General features: G+C 42.1%; 1 protein-coding gene across 3 annotated transcripts in view; it reads left to right on the forward strand.

Moving 5' to 3' along the window:
* Nucleotides 1–13,386, forward strand: part of igsf9b (immunoglobulin superfamily, member 9b) — a 30,959-nt gene that overhangs the window by 12,214 nt on the left and 5,359 nt on the right. For all 3 annotated transcript variants that reach the window (XM_054772914.1, XM_054772917.1, XM_054772915.1), the window contains exons 4-18: nucleotides 6,612–6,758; nucleotides 7,442–7,593; nucleotides 7,742–7,859; nucleotides 8,173–8,314; nucleotides 9,897–10,042; nucleotides 10,125–10,267; nucleotides 10,370–10,510; nucleotides 10,592–10,708; nucleotides 10,796–10,946; nucleotides 11,927–12,038; nucleotides 12,140–12,315; nucleotides 12,391–12,629; nucleotides 12,727–12,811; nucleotides 12,929–13,099; nucleotides 13,254–13,290. In XM_054772914.1, coding sequence (XP_054628889.1) covers nucleotides 6,612–6,758; nucleotides 7,442–7,593; nucleotides 7,742–7,859; nucleotides 8,173–8,314; nucleotides 9,897–10,042; nucleotides 10,125–10,267; nucleotides 10,370–10,510; nucleotides 10,592–10,708; nucleotides 10,796–10,946; nucleotides 11,927–12,038; nucleotides 12,140–12,315; nucleotides 12,391–12,629; nucleotides 12,727–12,811; nucleotides 12,929–13,099; nucleotides 13,254–13,290 — 2,077 coding nt within the window. The remainder of the gene's footprint in view (nucleotides 1–6,611; nucleotides 6,759–7,441; nucleotides 7,594–7,741; nucleotides 7,860–8,172; nucleotides 8,315–9,896; nucleotides 10,043–10,124; nucleotides 10,268–10,369; nucleotides 10,511–10,591; nucleotides 10,709–10,795; nucleotides 10,947–11,926; nucleotides 12,039–12,139; nucleotides 12,316–12,390; nucleotides 12,630–12,726; nucleotides 12,812–12,928; nucleotides 13,100–13,253; nucleotides 13,291–13,386) is intronic.

The raw sequence follows: 13,386 nt of genomic DNA on the forward strand, positions 1-13,386 counted from the left end.
CAGTATCACGTTTCTTAAAGTCTTGAAAAAAATTAAATTGTAACCAGTTCCTGCTATTCATACGTAGACTTATTGTACTGTACCAGTATATTGGCTGTTTATAGCAGTTCTTAGGCGCCATACTGACTATATAGTTTTCTGTCCCACCTTTGGAATACTCAATGCAATGCAAGTGCTCTGCATACAGTACTTACACGTCAGACACACTGAAGTATACAAGCATTATACTGTATGTCTGCTGCCTTGTCTCAATGACACCATTGCCAGTAGGCACTTTTAGAACATAAGATGAAAGAATGACCTCCACGATATCTAACAAGACTATTTTAGACCATTAAAAGAATGTTTTTGATATGGTATCAGGAGTATTTCACTCTGTATGTATCACGATGAAATAATGGCGTCCTTCTTTTGACCCTTTTAAGACACCGGCCTTAGTTGTCTGCTTCGAGTGAATCCAAAAGGACTGTGCATCGCTCGGTCTTCTCTTGTTTCACACCACGCATGCCCTGCAGGGCTGAACATCAGTGAACACATCACAAAGAGGAAACAGCCAGATAAACTCTGACTGACGTGCTATTATAGTCTGTTTGAGGTGAATTTGTTGAAAAAATGTGTTGAGGTCTGGCGGTGTCAGGGAGGTTTACTGTTGCAGGGCGAGATCAAATGGCTCCCGTGTACTGAGGAAAAGCTTCAGAGAGTGTGAGCGGGAGAGTTTGACCTGAGGCCAACAATGGGCAAACCCCCAAGTCTCGGTGGGCCTTCATTATACTCTCAGTAGGTCCTCTGAGCATGGGAGATGTTCTGGTATTTGCACCCCCCCGCCCCCAACACACACACACACATACACAAATTAGAGACACCTTTTTCTTTTGACTGTGTAAAAATTAAGTGTGGTATCTGTGTCATGCCTAAGATCGCGCTATGTAACTTGGACTGTTCACTTTTGTCAGAATGCCACATTTAGAGCAGTAGATCCCACAACCAAAACGTTGCACTTAGCTATAACAAGGTAGTTTGCTCAGCATTTTCAGTATAAGGTATCAATTTTCAGTATCAGGATCAAAATCAAGAAGATGTTATCATAGGAAAAGTCCAAATACTCCAAAAGGACATTGCAAAAGTATGAGATGGAATTTTAATAGAGGTAAAACTGAGCAGGGGGCTGCTTGGTGGATTAGTGGTTAGCATGCCAGCCTCAAAGTCAATAGATTGAGTGTTCGAATATCTGTTGGAGCACCTCTCTGTGGGGGTTCTCCCGGCGCTTTCATGGGTTTTCTGTGTGTACTCCAGCTTCCTCCCATACCCTAAAAACATGTTTGACTAATTGGTGACTGTAAACCGTCCATAGATGTGAACGTGGGTGTGAGTGGTTGCTTGTCCAAATGCCCTGTGATTGACTGGCGTGTAACCACCCCTCTCACCCAATGTCAGCTGGGATAGGTTTCAGCACTCCTGTGCCCCTAATGAGGATAAGAAAATGGATGAAACATAGTAGGCAAACGTTTCAGCTCATTAAAGATGAATTTACTTTTTTTTTTAATTGACAAAGACTGGCAATGCAGGTCATAAATGACTGAACTTATCAGTAATTTGGCACAGATTAAACTCGTAAAGGTGGGAGAGGCAATTACACAAGCAGGAAAATCAAACATACAGTACAGGACTTAATGCTTAGCGCAAACAGTGGGCTGTAGATCTACCAGCCAAGATGTGTTAAGGATAGACAGCAATGTTATTGTCAATGTTGTCTTGGCTGTGTCATTATTGAGCTTGCTTGATTGACGTTTTCTAAGTCTGTATCGCATGTTACATAAAACAATAAGTTTATGACTGCTTCCAGACAATAACAACAAGGCCATTAAAGCCGCTATAGTTATGTTTGCAATCGTAATACCATTAATAGTTGAAAATAGTCCTCTACTACTATTGTTCATCACTGTTATTATTATTAATGTTATTGATATAGATACACATTATTTTCTTCATTTCTGTGTGTTTCTAGTCCAATGAGGTTCATTTGGTCTATCATTCATACATCACGTGACCACTCTGAAGAACACTGCAAGTGAGCAATCAAAACTCAGGAAATCTTTGTGTTTCTGTCTGCCTCACAGCCGCCTTGCACTAAAGGCGCACTCACACTAGGCCATTCATACCATGCTCGACTTGGACGCTTTGTCCCACCCCTATACTGATGTATTACTGAAATTTCCCTGACTATGGATTATTTCAAGTCTTATTTCGAGTTGTTGTGATTATTTCTATTGTGGAAAGTGGCGCCTGTTGGGCTTCAGTTGGTTTTCTTGTGTAAGGAGTGTGCCCCTGGACCTGCTCCATATGGGATGAGATAACTTGTTGTGAATTGGGTCTTCATAAAACTAGGACTCTAAGTAACATGTGCTATCAGAAGCTAATAATTGAAAAGCCTTTGCAAATAGGTCATTCAAAATAAAACCCAGTAGAAATGTGAAAACTGATCTCTATTCAACAAGGACCTCTTTCTGCTGCAGCTAGTACAGTATGATGCTTTGGCAAAAATGTGTTCTTTAGCTTTGATCAGCAGCCTGCGGGTACCCATCCATGCCTGTTCTATGTCACCAATCACATTCAGATGAGTCAGAGCCATGAACCTTTTCATTTAAGGGTAATCCATTTGATACTTTTCTCTGTGATCATGTCAGAGTGTCAACGCCTGTGGTGAAATTTGGCACGTGAGGCGGGTGTGCTTGCTGGTGCAGGGGTGAACAGAGCTGGACAGAGTGAGAGGGGCAGAGTTAACTGTAATCTATCTCACGACAAAGAGCTATTCATAAGAGGCTTAAACTGATTAGAGAGACCGGAGGATTGAAGAGGGAAATTTGGGGGAACGGGATGGGGGGGCTGTCAGAAACATGGGGCCCGGTCCTAGACATATGATTGTATTCAAATCAAAACATATCCCACAATGCACCTCTGCCCCACTCTGTTATGCACATACGGCTTGACAAAGAAAAGCAGTGCTCGTGCAATGAAAACTAGATCATCTTTCCTTCATTGTTACTATTGCTTCTGTACCTCGTGGAACTATCTCATGGAAGCCTGTGGAAGCAGTCAGCATGTTTGAGTGGAAATGACCAAGACAAATTCACAACTTGATTTAAGTGGCGTTATTGCAGACTCTAAGTCAGGGGTCCTCAATTAATAGTACTGTACAAGGGCCAAGTTTTTTCTCGGCAGACACTGTAAAGGCCAGCTGGCATTAAATTAAAAGTTTAAAATAATAACCATGAGAATAATAATAATAATACATATTTATATGGAGATATATGGGTATACTGTATACATCAATGTAGTATTTTATAGCCTTTGTCAGTGTCAATAGAAAAGTCACATTTTCTGTGTCTACTTTTCTGGTAGAGTTGATAGCGCCACATTTGTTTAAATGCGAGCCGCCTTCTGCTACTGCTGCTTCATTGTGATGCATACACCTTGACATTGCCCCCCTACAGAGCGGAGGAAGTACTGCTTGAACGAGCACTTCTCTACTTAGGCTGAGTGCTTTACATTATATATTTTTAACGCTTTGGCAGTGCCATTGTGGCCCGCGGGCTCTGAATTGTCCTTAAGTGGCGACCCACAATGCTCGATGTTGCTGTTTTTTTTGCCGATATCCGATGTTAAAAATGAAATAAAATAAATAAATTACATATTTCCAATCCGATAGCAAAACATGGAAATATTTCCAGACAGAGGATATACTGAGCGAGCAAGCCCGTTGCTGTGTGGCGTATGACATCATCACTAATGCGCCGATATCATTATGGGCAGAAAAACGCGATACTGATTTTTAATTTTTATGCCACGGTCGGCCGATACTGTCGAAACATCCCTAATGGCGACCAGTCCAGGATGTACACCGCGTCTTGCTTGAAGTCAGCTGGGCTAGGCTCCAGTTTACCCGTGACCCAAATGAGGACAAGCGATGTAGAAAATTGAAGGATGTATTTAAGTGGCACACTAATGCTATTATGCTTTTTGACAACAGTGTCCTAACAGATCATAATACAGCTGTACGTAAGTCATGTATTGGGAGACCTGTAAACAGGAATCAAATGGGAGGATATGAGTAGTTGAACACTCTGATATGGGAGTTCTTCACCAATATGTCACCCAAAGGGTGAGAAGTTGGTAGAGCCTCACACCGCACTAGTGGATTAGCATTTCCATTTTCTCCACTTCAGTGCACTGAAGCCTGACCTGTTGTAACAAGGGTTCATTTGAAGTTAAACTCGAACTGTCATGTGATATCTGCTGGAGGAAACTAGACCACAGGAAGAGGAGCAGGAGGAGGAGGGTGAGCACGAAGGAGACGCAGCGGCTATTGTGTGGACCATTCTCTCTGTTGTCCACCATATAGTCTAATGATGTTTGCCCCTTCAAGCAGAGGGGAGTGATAGATGTGTCTGAGGGGGGAGTTACGGCACATACAGGTCAAAGGGTCAGCCTCTTATTGGCTGTCAGTGGATTATGGATGCTCACAATTTGAGTAACCTTTCCACAACCTCTCTTCCACTTCCTTGGCTGTTGGCTGTGATTGGTGATTAGTTCATGTGTTGAAGTATTTCCATGATGTGTGCGCATCAGTTCATACAGTACATGATGGAGCTTTACAGCAGAGCGCCTGCCGAAAGCCAGTTTGAGTTCAAGTTCATATAAGCTTTCGAATAAAAAAGCAACATTTATCACTCAGCAGCAGCCTTTTGTTTGTCTACCGGCAGAATGCAAAATGAAGTCCTCTCCCGTTCTCTCGCCAGTCCCTTGTGGCTCAAGCAATGCCGTGCAAGACTTGGCTTGTCAAACCTAAACATGTGCTTTCTCTTCTTGTAATTTTTCAAATCTGGTCCCTACATGATCGACTGTCTCCTATCCACGCATTCATGTTTCTACAGCAACTGAATTCAAATGAAAACCCACTGCCTCGTTGCTATGGTAACCTGTGAGAATGCAGAGTGGGGGGCTGTCGTTTCTTTGTAGTGACGGACAAGAGGGAGGCGGCGGGAAAGGGTTAAATGTCCAACAGACAAGCCAGAATTCCCTGGTCGTGAGCCAGTAGGCGAGCACCAATTTTTGAAAATCAACACACACTCACGTGCTGCTGAAACCACAAGATCAGCACACGTGGCCCAAAGGTGGGATTTTTTTTAATGCACGTAAAGCGGTGCAGTTGGCCGCATAAGGATTAGCTGTAATTTGTTTGTGTAGTTTTGCACGTGAAAGTGTTTTGCCTCTTAGACTGCAAACTGCATTTAATTCCACATCCAAGTGGAGGGAAAAAGGCTACTTGGGAAATAAGCATTTTACAGCGGATCCTCCATATAGATAATCACAAAATGCCTGAAGTTATCCCTCCCTCACCTGTTTCCATCCACATTTTTTCTCTCCATGATCCGCCCCCTTGCTTGCCTGATGCTGACCTGAGATCCGAGGTATTCATTTTATGGAGCATCTCATAGGAGAGTACTGCCCATCAAACAGAGTTCAGTCAATCATTAAACCTGACTATTAAGCACAGCGATAGCCCCAGTCAGGAATGCAGGGTTAATTATAAGCTATTGTTGCTTGTTTATACTCGCAGTGTGCGTCTCACCCTGTTTTGAGGCCACATATAAAGTTAAATGAATTTCAAAGCTTTGAGGCTCGGATCCAGACACTCCTTTGTGAAGGGAAGTCAATAGAGAGGATATTGTGTTCTTTGTGTTCTGCGCCTGCTTCAAGGTTCCTAGCTATTTTGTATTTCTTTCCTCTTTTATTCAATGCTTCTGCTGTGAAATTCATGTGAGGTGCCCAGCTAACAGGATAATTTGCACATTGGTGTTAGTGGAACACCTTGCACCAAAGAATGAAGCGATCTTACTGTGAGACTACGCAACCTAACAAAATTGTTTGCTGCAAACAAGAGTGATGGAATGCTGGGAACTTCCCCATATTTGCCGTGTTTACTTTCAAACTGCTTTGACCGAGGAGTGGTATGAACAACGTGTGTGTTTCCCCCTCCTGCACACACCCGCCTGTCGTTAAAAGGCCCAAGATTGAAGGGGGTAAAAAAGAGTTCATTGAAAGACAGAATAAAAGGAAAGAAAGCAAAAGGGGGGGGACTTCAGGCTGCAGTCACCAGGCAACCAACATCAAGTTTGAGAGTCTAAAAGGGAAATATAAAAAGTACAGAGGAGAGAGTGAGTGGATACTGGGAGTTATGATGATGACATGTGCAGTATGTGAAAGTGTGTAGGCATGCTTAGGTACCTGTTTGTTGTGAGCATGTACATTCATGCATTCATAGACCTCGCAGGATTTAAAATAGTCTTGGCTTATAGTCATCACGCAATTTAACAATGCACTCAAATTCAGTGCATGCCCTAAACAGTTTCTTGTCTCTCCTGATGTCCCATCTTAATATTTGCTACACATATTAGGGCCACAGCTGTTTTGTTTGCAGACATAAAGTTTATGACTGGCTGTGGCCTTTGTGTCGTCCACACTGTAATATCTGCTACTGCATGTGCTGACTGAGGCTTTTGGCTGCCTGAGTGCACTGACCCCTCTCTGTCCCTTCTCCCCTCCTCCCACAGGGCGTGTCTCTCTGTCACGGGGCGCCTCCCTGCTGGTGGAGCGGCTGACCCTGGAAGATGAGGGCTGGTTTGAATGCCGCATCCTGCTCCTGGATAGCAAAACTGACGACTTCCAAAACGGCACTTGGACCTTCCTCTCCATTACAGGTGCAGAACTGCAGGGTTTTGGACACGCAAGCGGTGCTCATTTCGCTGGTTCATCATTGGCGCTTTATTTGTTTAGAGTGTTCACAGCTTGTTGGTGAAAAGGTGCTGGCAAACCACATTCTCACTGTGCTATGCAATGATGAGCGCATTTTTGTGTCTTTCTTGTAATGAGAATTGTAGAAAGTAGACAGTAAATTTGCCGCTCAATATTTTTGGTTAAATGATCAAATATGAGAGACAAAAATACGTTTCATCCATTTTTACTGTCATTGTTACACTTCACCCAGAGATAGATGTAACTCTGAGTGAATGTGAAAAGCAGATTTGATTTGACTGTTCCTTCAGTAAATGAAATGCCTACATGTGGTGCATCAAGTTGCGGTATTCATTCTTGTACACAATAGTGGTGCATCAGTGCATGTATCATATTTCGTTTGAATACATGTCACATAAGAATAGGTGAGGCCATTCCAAAACAAGTGTGAACATCTGATATACATTTATTTTTAGGTGAATAGTTCAAGTGATTGCAGTGACACAATCGAAAGTAAACAGTCTGTTAGTCTTAGTTTTTTTTTTTCCTTATCAAACCTGCTGCCAGCACTGTATGAGGGACAGAGTCACAACCGTTAGAATGTAGAAATAAAGGAATATCTATTTAATCTATGCTGCCTCTGTTTCAGCTCCACCGGTGTTTATCAAGACGCCGCCAACTTTTGTGGAAGTTCTTCTTGGCGATTCACTGACACTCAGCTGTGGCGCTCATGGAAACCCTCGCCCAACTGTGGTCTGGCACAAAGATGAGAGCCCAGTTGAGAAACATGAAAAAATCAAAGTGAGAAAGATGGCTTGACCGCATTCAGTGATAATTAAACACTTAAAAACTATCTGTCATAGTTGTAGCCATTTTTGTACAGTACTACTCAATGACTACCTTGTCATCTCCTCTTTTAACTTTGTGCTCTTTCTGACCACTTTGTCAGGTCCTCAATGGTAGCTTGTCTTTGGCCTCAGTCACAAGAAACATCTCAGGAGTATACAAATGTCACGTTTCCAATTCAGAGGGCAACCTGACCCACTCAACACAGCTGCAGGTCAAAGGTGAGTTCTAAGGAACAGGCAGCAAGCCACACTTTCTGTATGATGTTAAGCTATGATGGTCAAGAAACATTGTCATCAGATATCGCATTATTTGAAAGTAACATCCAAGCATTAGCTGCGCTAGATATAGGTCTACCTGTACATTATCATGGGTATTGCTGTAGCCTCCTGTTTGACAGTCAAGGTCACACAGTCTATAGTGACACCTGCAGTCTGTTTTTTGTTATTGCACCAATTGTGGACAAGCAACGCTATTGACTCGGTGCATTCACAACATCGTGATATCTAGGTTTCTTTCACTTTTCCTATAAAGGTCCCCCAATCATCATCATATCACCAGAGGACACCACTCTCAACATGTCCCAGGATGCAGTTCTGCAGTGCCAGGCTGACGCTTACCCTTCCAACCTCACATATGAGTGGCTGAAACAGGGGCAGAATGTTTACCATATTGAGTGAGTCTTGAAAGTATCATCATTCATAGTAGTAGTAGTTGGTACATCCGCCATTTTGTGCTCATCATCTCCATAACTATGCTGTTTATTGGTAGAAAACCCATCTCATGTGCTCTACATTGGTAAAGCCTGAGTGGCATATACAGTAAAGCAGTCAGAGTCAAACTTCAACTTGCTTGTGAAGGTATTCTTGATATTTACACCTTTACTTATACATCACAAGCCAACAGGAGCTTATCAAGCGAAATGCCTACCTCACTCACGGTGCAACCAAAAATAACACAACAAGCAGCACATGTCGAACACACAATGTAAATGTGCCACATGGACTATGCCGGTATCGAAATATAGATTCCTTCTCAATGACATACCTGTACATATAAAACAATACTATTTTATGTCTAATTTACATAATGTCTAATTTACAAAAGTGTTTGCCCCCTTCCTGATTTCTTATTTTATATTTGTCACACATAAATGTTTCAGATAATCAAACAAAATGAAATATTAGTCAATGACACCACAACTGAACACAAAATGCAGTTTTAAATGAAACTTTTCATTCTTAAGGGAGAAAAAAATCCAAACCTACATGGCCCTGTATAAAAAAGTGCTTGCTCCCTCTGTTAAAACATAACTTAACTGAGATTAATTGAGAGATACAGTATCAGTCTGGAAAAGGCCAGTGGCCAGCCATCCAATATTACCCGAAGAGCGCAGCGACGACTCATTTAAGAGGTCACAAAAGACCCCACAACAACATGCAAAGAACTGCAGGCCTCACTTGTCCTCAGTTAAAGTCAGTGTTCATGAGTCCACCATAAGAAAGACACTGGGCAAAAACGGCCTGCATGGCAGAGTACCAAGACGAAAACCACTGCTGAACAAAAAGAACATTAAGGCTGTTCTCAATTTTGCCAGAAAACGTCTTGATGATCCCCAACACCTTTGGGAAAATACGGTGTGATGAGACAAAAGTTCACTTTTTTTTCCTGTGTGTGTTCCATTACTGTACATCTGACATAAAAGTAACGCTGCATTTCAGAAAAGAACATCATATCAACAGGAAAATATGGTGGTGGTAGTGTGATGGTCTGGGGCTGTTTTGCTGCTTCACGACCTGGAACACTTGCTGTGGTACATGGAACCATGAATTCTTCTGTCTACCAAAAAATCCTGAAGGAGAATGTCCGGCCATCTGTTCATGACCAATCATGAAGGGGGCAAGCACTTTTTCACACCACTGTATACCCCGCAAGGCTTGCTGGGAAGCCCGTGTGCACACTCCCCAACAGGAAGTTACCCATAATGCATTGGGTTATAATTTGGTATAAAATATTATTTATGTTATTGGTATTTATGTTTATATTATTTATGTTATATATATATATATATATATATATATATATATTTGTGTGTGGGCCTTTATTTTGATACACAGGGATCTACTGTACTGCATAAGATCATTGATACAAAGCGCATTGACACAATTTCCATTAATTCTTGTTATCACTGAACTAACATGTAATCATACATTTCTTTCCCTGTCAGTTTAATTAACTCTTGTCATGTTGGACTGCAGATCTCTAAGGTCCAGAGTGAAGGTTTTGGTGGATGGAACACTTCTAATCCCTAATCTAATCCCAGAAGATGCCGGCAACTACACCTGCATCCCAACCAATGGGATATTGAATCCACCCTCAGCCTCAGCACATCTCAAAGTGAAACGTAGGGATTGCATCTGCTAGAAAAGGAAGCCCTTGATGAGTGCCACGATGCATTTGTAGCTAATTCCTCCTTTCCAATGCAGACCCTGCTCGAGTTGGACGAATGTCCAGGGAAACCTACTTGCCCTCAGGTATGGAGGGTGTCATTGTGTGTCCTATCCAGGCTGATCCCCCTGTGCTGTATGTGAACTGGACCAAAGATGGGAATAATTTAAATCTCGACCAAGTAAGTTATAAGATGTAGCAATAGCATCTCTCTTTCAACTCAGGTTCCCACCTTTTGAATTGGTTGTAGAGGTATATTATTTTACGTCTTTGACCTATCCAGTTTCCAGGGTGGATGGTGAACTCTGAGGGCTCGGTTTTTATCACGACAGCAAATGACAATGCTGTGGGCATGTACACTTGCACTGCATATAACAGCTACGGAACCATGGGTCAGTCTGAGCCCACCCAGGTCATTCTGCAGGTACGTTTGCTGTGTTTTGTCACAGAGAAGCCTTTTCTTCTTGCATGGCGCAATGTGACAAAGGCTGGCTCTATGTTCCAGGATCCACCCACATTCCAAGTGCCTCCTCGGCCGGAGTATCTTCAGGAGGTGGGAAGAGAGTTGCTCATCCCCTGTGAAGCCAGTGGAGATCCCGCCCCGAACATAACGTGGAGCAAGGTACACAATTTTTGCTTAAAAACAGAGAGTGGCTGTACGAGTGTGTCTGCCATTCTTTTTTTAAACCAAACACATCTTCTTTACCAGATTGGCCCGACTCCTCGTTCTCAGTACTACGTGGTGGCTAATGGTTCCCTCCTGCTGCAGCCTCTCAGTAAAGACCACCATGGAGGCTGGGAATGCTTGGCCTCTAACCGTGTAGCAACTGTCAGTGCAGGCACTGTGGTCACGGTGTTGGGTAAGTGGGTTGCTGTCGAAATAAGTAGTTGGAATTAGGCATGGGCCGGTATGAGAGTCTCACGGCATAATTTCCTTGGGCAAAAATATCACAATTTCACATTATATTATAATTACAGCTCTAAAATTATGTTATTCTGAAATATCTGTATTGAAAAGAGAAAAAATGTGTCAAAACAGGCATTTTTAAACCCTATCATAGAACGCAATGAAAGTGGAAGATATGTGTTTAAAATAAATAATAATAAAAAAATAAATAAAAAATAACTGAATTCCTTCTAAATAAATAATAATTAAATAAAATGTAGTTGCAAATCCTGCAACTCAAGTCGCAACACCATCTTAGTAAAAAAAAAAAACAAAGCAATATGCAAATGAATACAAGTGGCTCAAGAACGTCACAACATGAATATTTTTTTTAAAACTCGTAATGTTATGTTATTATTTCATAGTAGTGAATGTGTAGGTCACACTTTTCCACAAACTTCCGTTTCCGGGTCATGTGATTGAGATGTTAAGTGGTTGCATGTTGTTCAGTGGAGAGTAAACAGTTTATACCACTTATTCTCCACTCCTGTCTCGTTCTGAATTGCATCTCCACATTTGGTGACCCTCGACCTGAGTGATATGTCGACCTACAACGGCGACAACAGTGCGGACGTACCTCAATGCTAACGGGGCAGCTATCTATGCCTATATCTTTTGGCAACGCAGCACACACCAATGGTTTCAACACATCGAAGCCCAGTTCTGACTGTGAGGAATAACACAGGATGTGACAAAGTATTTCCACATAATGGCCGCGCTGGACCTCCACTTTCTTTCATATCGCAGGAACAGTATGATGAACAATTTTAGTGGTTTTGAAACTGACTTTTTCATACCGTGGTATACCTTGAAACTGGTAACTGGCCCATGCCTTGTTGGAACATATGTAATATGTCAATATGCTAATCTCATAAAACTGCTTGTCTTTCTCAGGCACCAGTCCTCACGTTGCATCTTCAGTGTCTGTAAACACAGAGATGAACCAAGCTAATGTGTCCTGGGTGCCTGGATTTGATGGCGGCTACACGCAAAAATTCACTGTGTGGTAAATAACATACGATAAGAACTGTCATACTTGTCAGCTCTCGACATGCAAGCATGTTGCAAGCATATTTCTTGATTTAAATTTGGCTTCTATTACGTCAGGGTCAAGCAGTCATCCAGAGGGAAACATGAATGGGCGTCTTTACCTGTGCCCACATCCAAGAACTACCTACTGGTTACTGGTCTTCTGGCTGGGACCAGTTATCAGTTCAGTGTCCTACCTCAGAATAAACTGGGCTCTGGGCCTTTCAGTGAAATTGTTACTGTTACAACTGAAGGTCTGTGAATATTTTAACAACTTTTGTATTGCTGCGTGCATAAACTTGACTTTTAAACCTGTGTTTTCCTTTTAGCTCTGCCAACAGAAGCCCCAACTGTCATCACCACTCTACCAATACTGGAACCACCTATTTTCTTGTCTGCCAACCGCACCAGACAAGGTGTTCTCCTCCAGTGGTCACCTCCTGAGACGCCATCCTCTCCACTGACAGGTTATGTCCTGCAGGCTCGCCGGAATCAGGGCCAGTGGGTCACCCTCAGCAGGAACATCAGTGCCAATCAGAGTGAAGTCCTTGTACAAGGACTGCTTCGTGTAAGGCTTATTTCTTAGCTTAGTTTCTTGAAATGTGAACATTTATGCTCTGTTTTTTCACTTAAAGATGATGTAATCATATCTTGCTGTCTTTCAGGACTCCAGTTATGATCTGAGGTTGTTGTCCTGCAGCAACAAACTGCTCAGTGAACCTAGTGATTTTGTCAATATATCTACCACAGGTAATAGGTTTACTTATTATATAATGTTTTAGCAAACATTGTCTATCCAGATTTACAGTGTATTGAAAAATATGAATGACAACATCATTGACCACGATCTGACTGATTGGATTACAGGGATGGAGATTTACCCCTTACGCCCACATTTCTTGGAGCTTGTCCCTGAGCCTCTGCTGGCAGGTGTGATTGCAGGGGTGTGCTTCCTGTTCATGGCTATTGTGCTATCTTTGATCACAGCTTGCTATATGAGTACCTGGAGAGAACGTCGGCGCAGAAAGAGACAGCAAGGTAAAACGTCATATTTACAGATACCTTGCTTATGGCTTTGCCGTGTAAAAAATAAATAATAGCTTAATGTATGTGCAATATACACACTGTCATGATTGGACAACATTCTGTATGTGTGTAAATGTTTTCATGTATGCTTTCCTCTTTATCTTAGATCTCCCATCTGCTTTCCAGAAGAGCCCATCTTCAGCGTAAGTATCCAAATTCAAAAAAATTTTGAGTTACAATAATGTTGTTGTAACTTACTATAATGTGTAATGATAATTTAGTAATATCACCTAATGTAT

Source organism: Dunckerocampus dactyliophorus, chromosome 4, assembly GCF_027744805.1.
Source record: "Dunckerocampus dactyliophorus isolate RoL2022-P2 chromosome 4, RoL_Ddac_1.1, whole genome shotgun sequence".
Taxonomy (NCBI): domain Eukaryota; kingdom Metazoa; phylum Chordata; class Actinopteri; order Syngnathiformes; family Syngnathidae; genus Dunckerocampus; species Dunckerocampus dactyliophorus.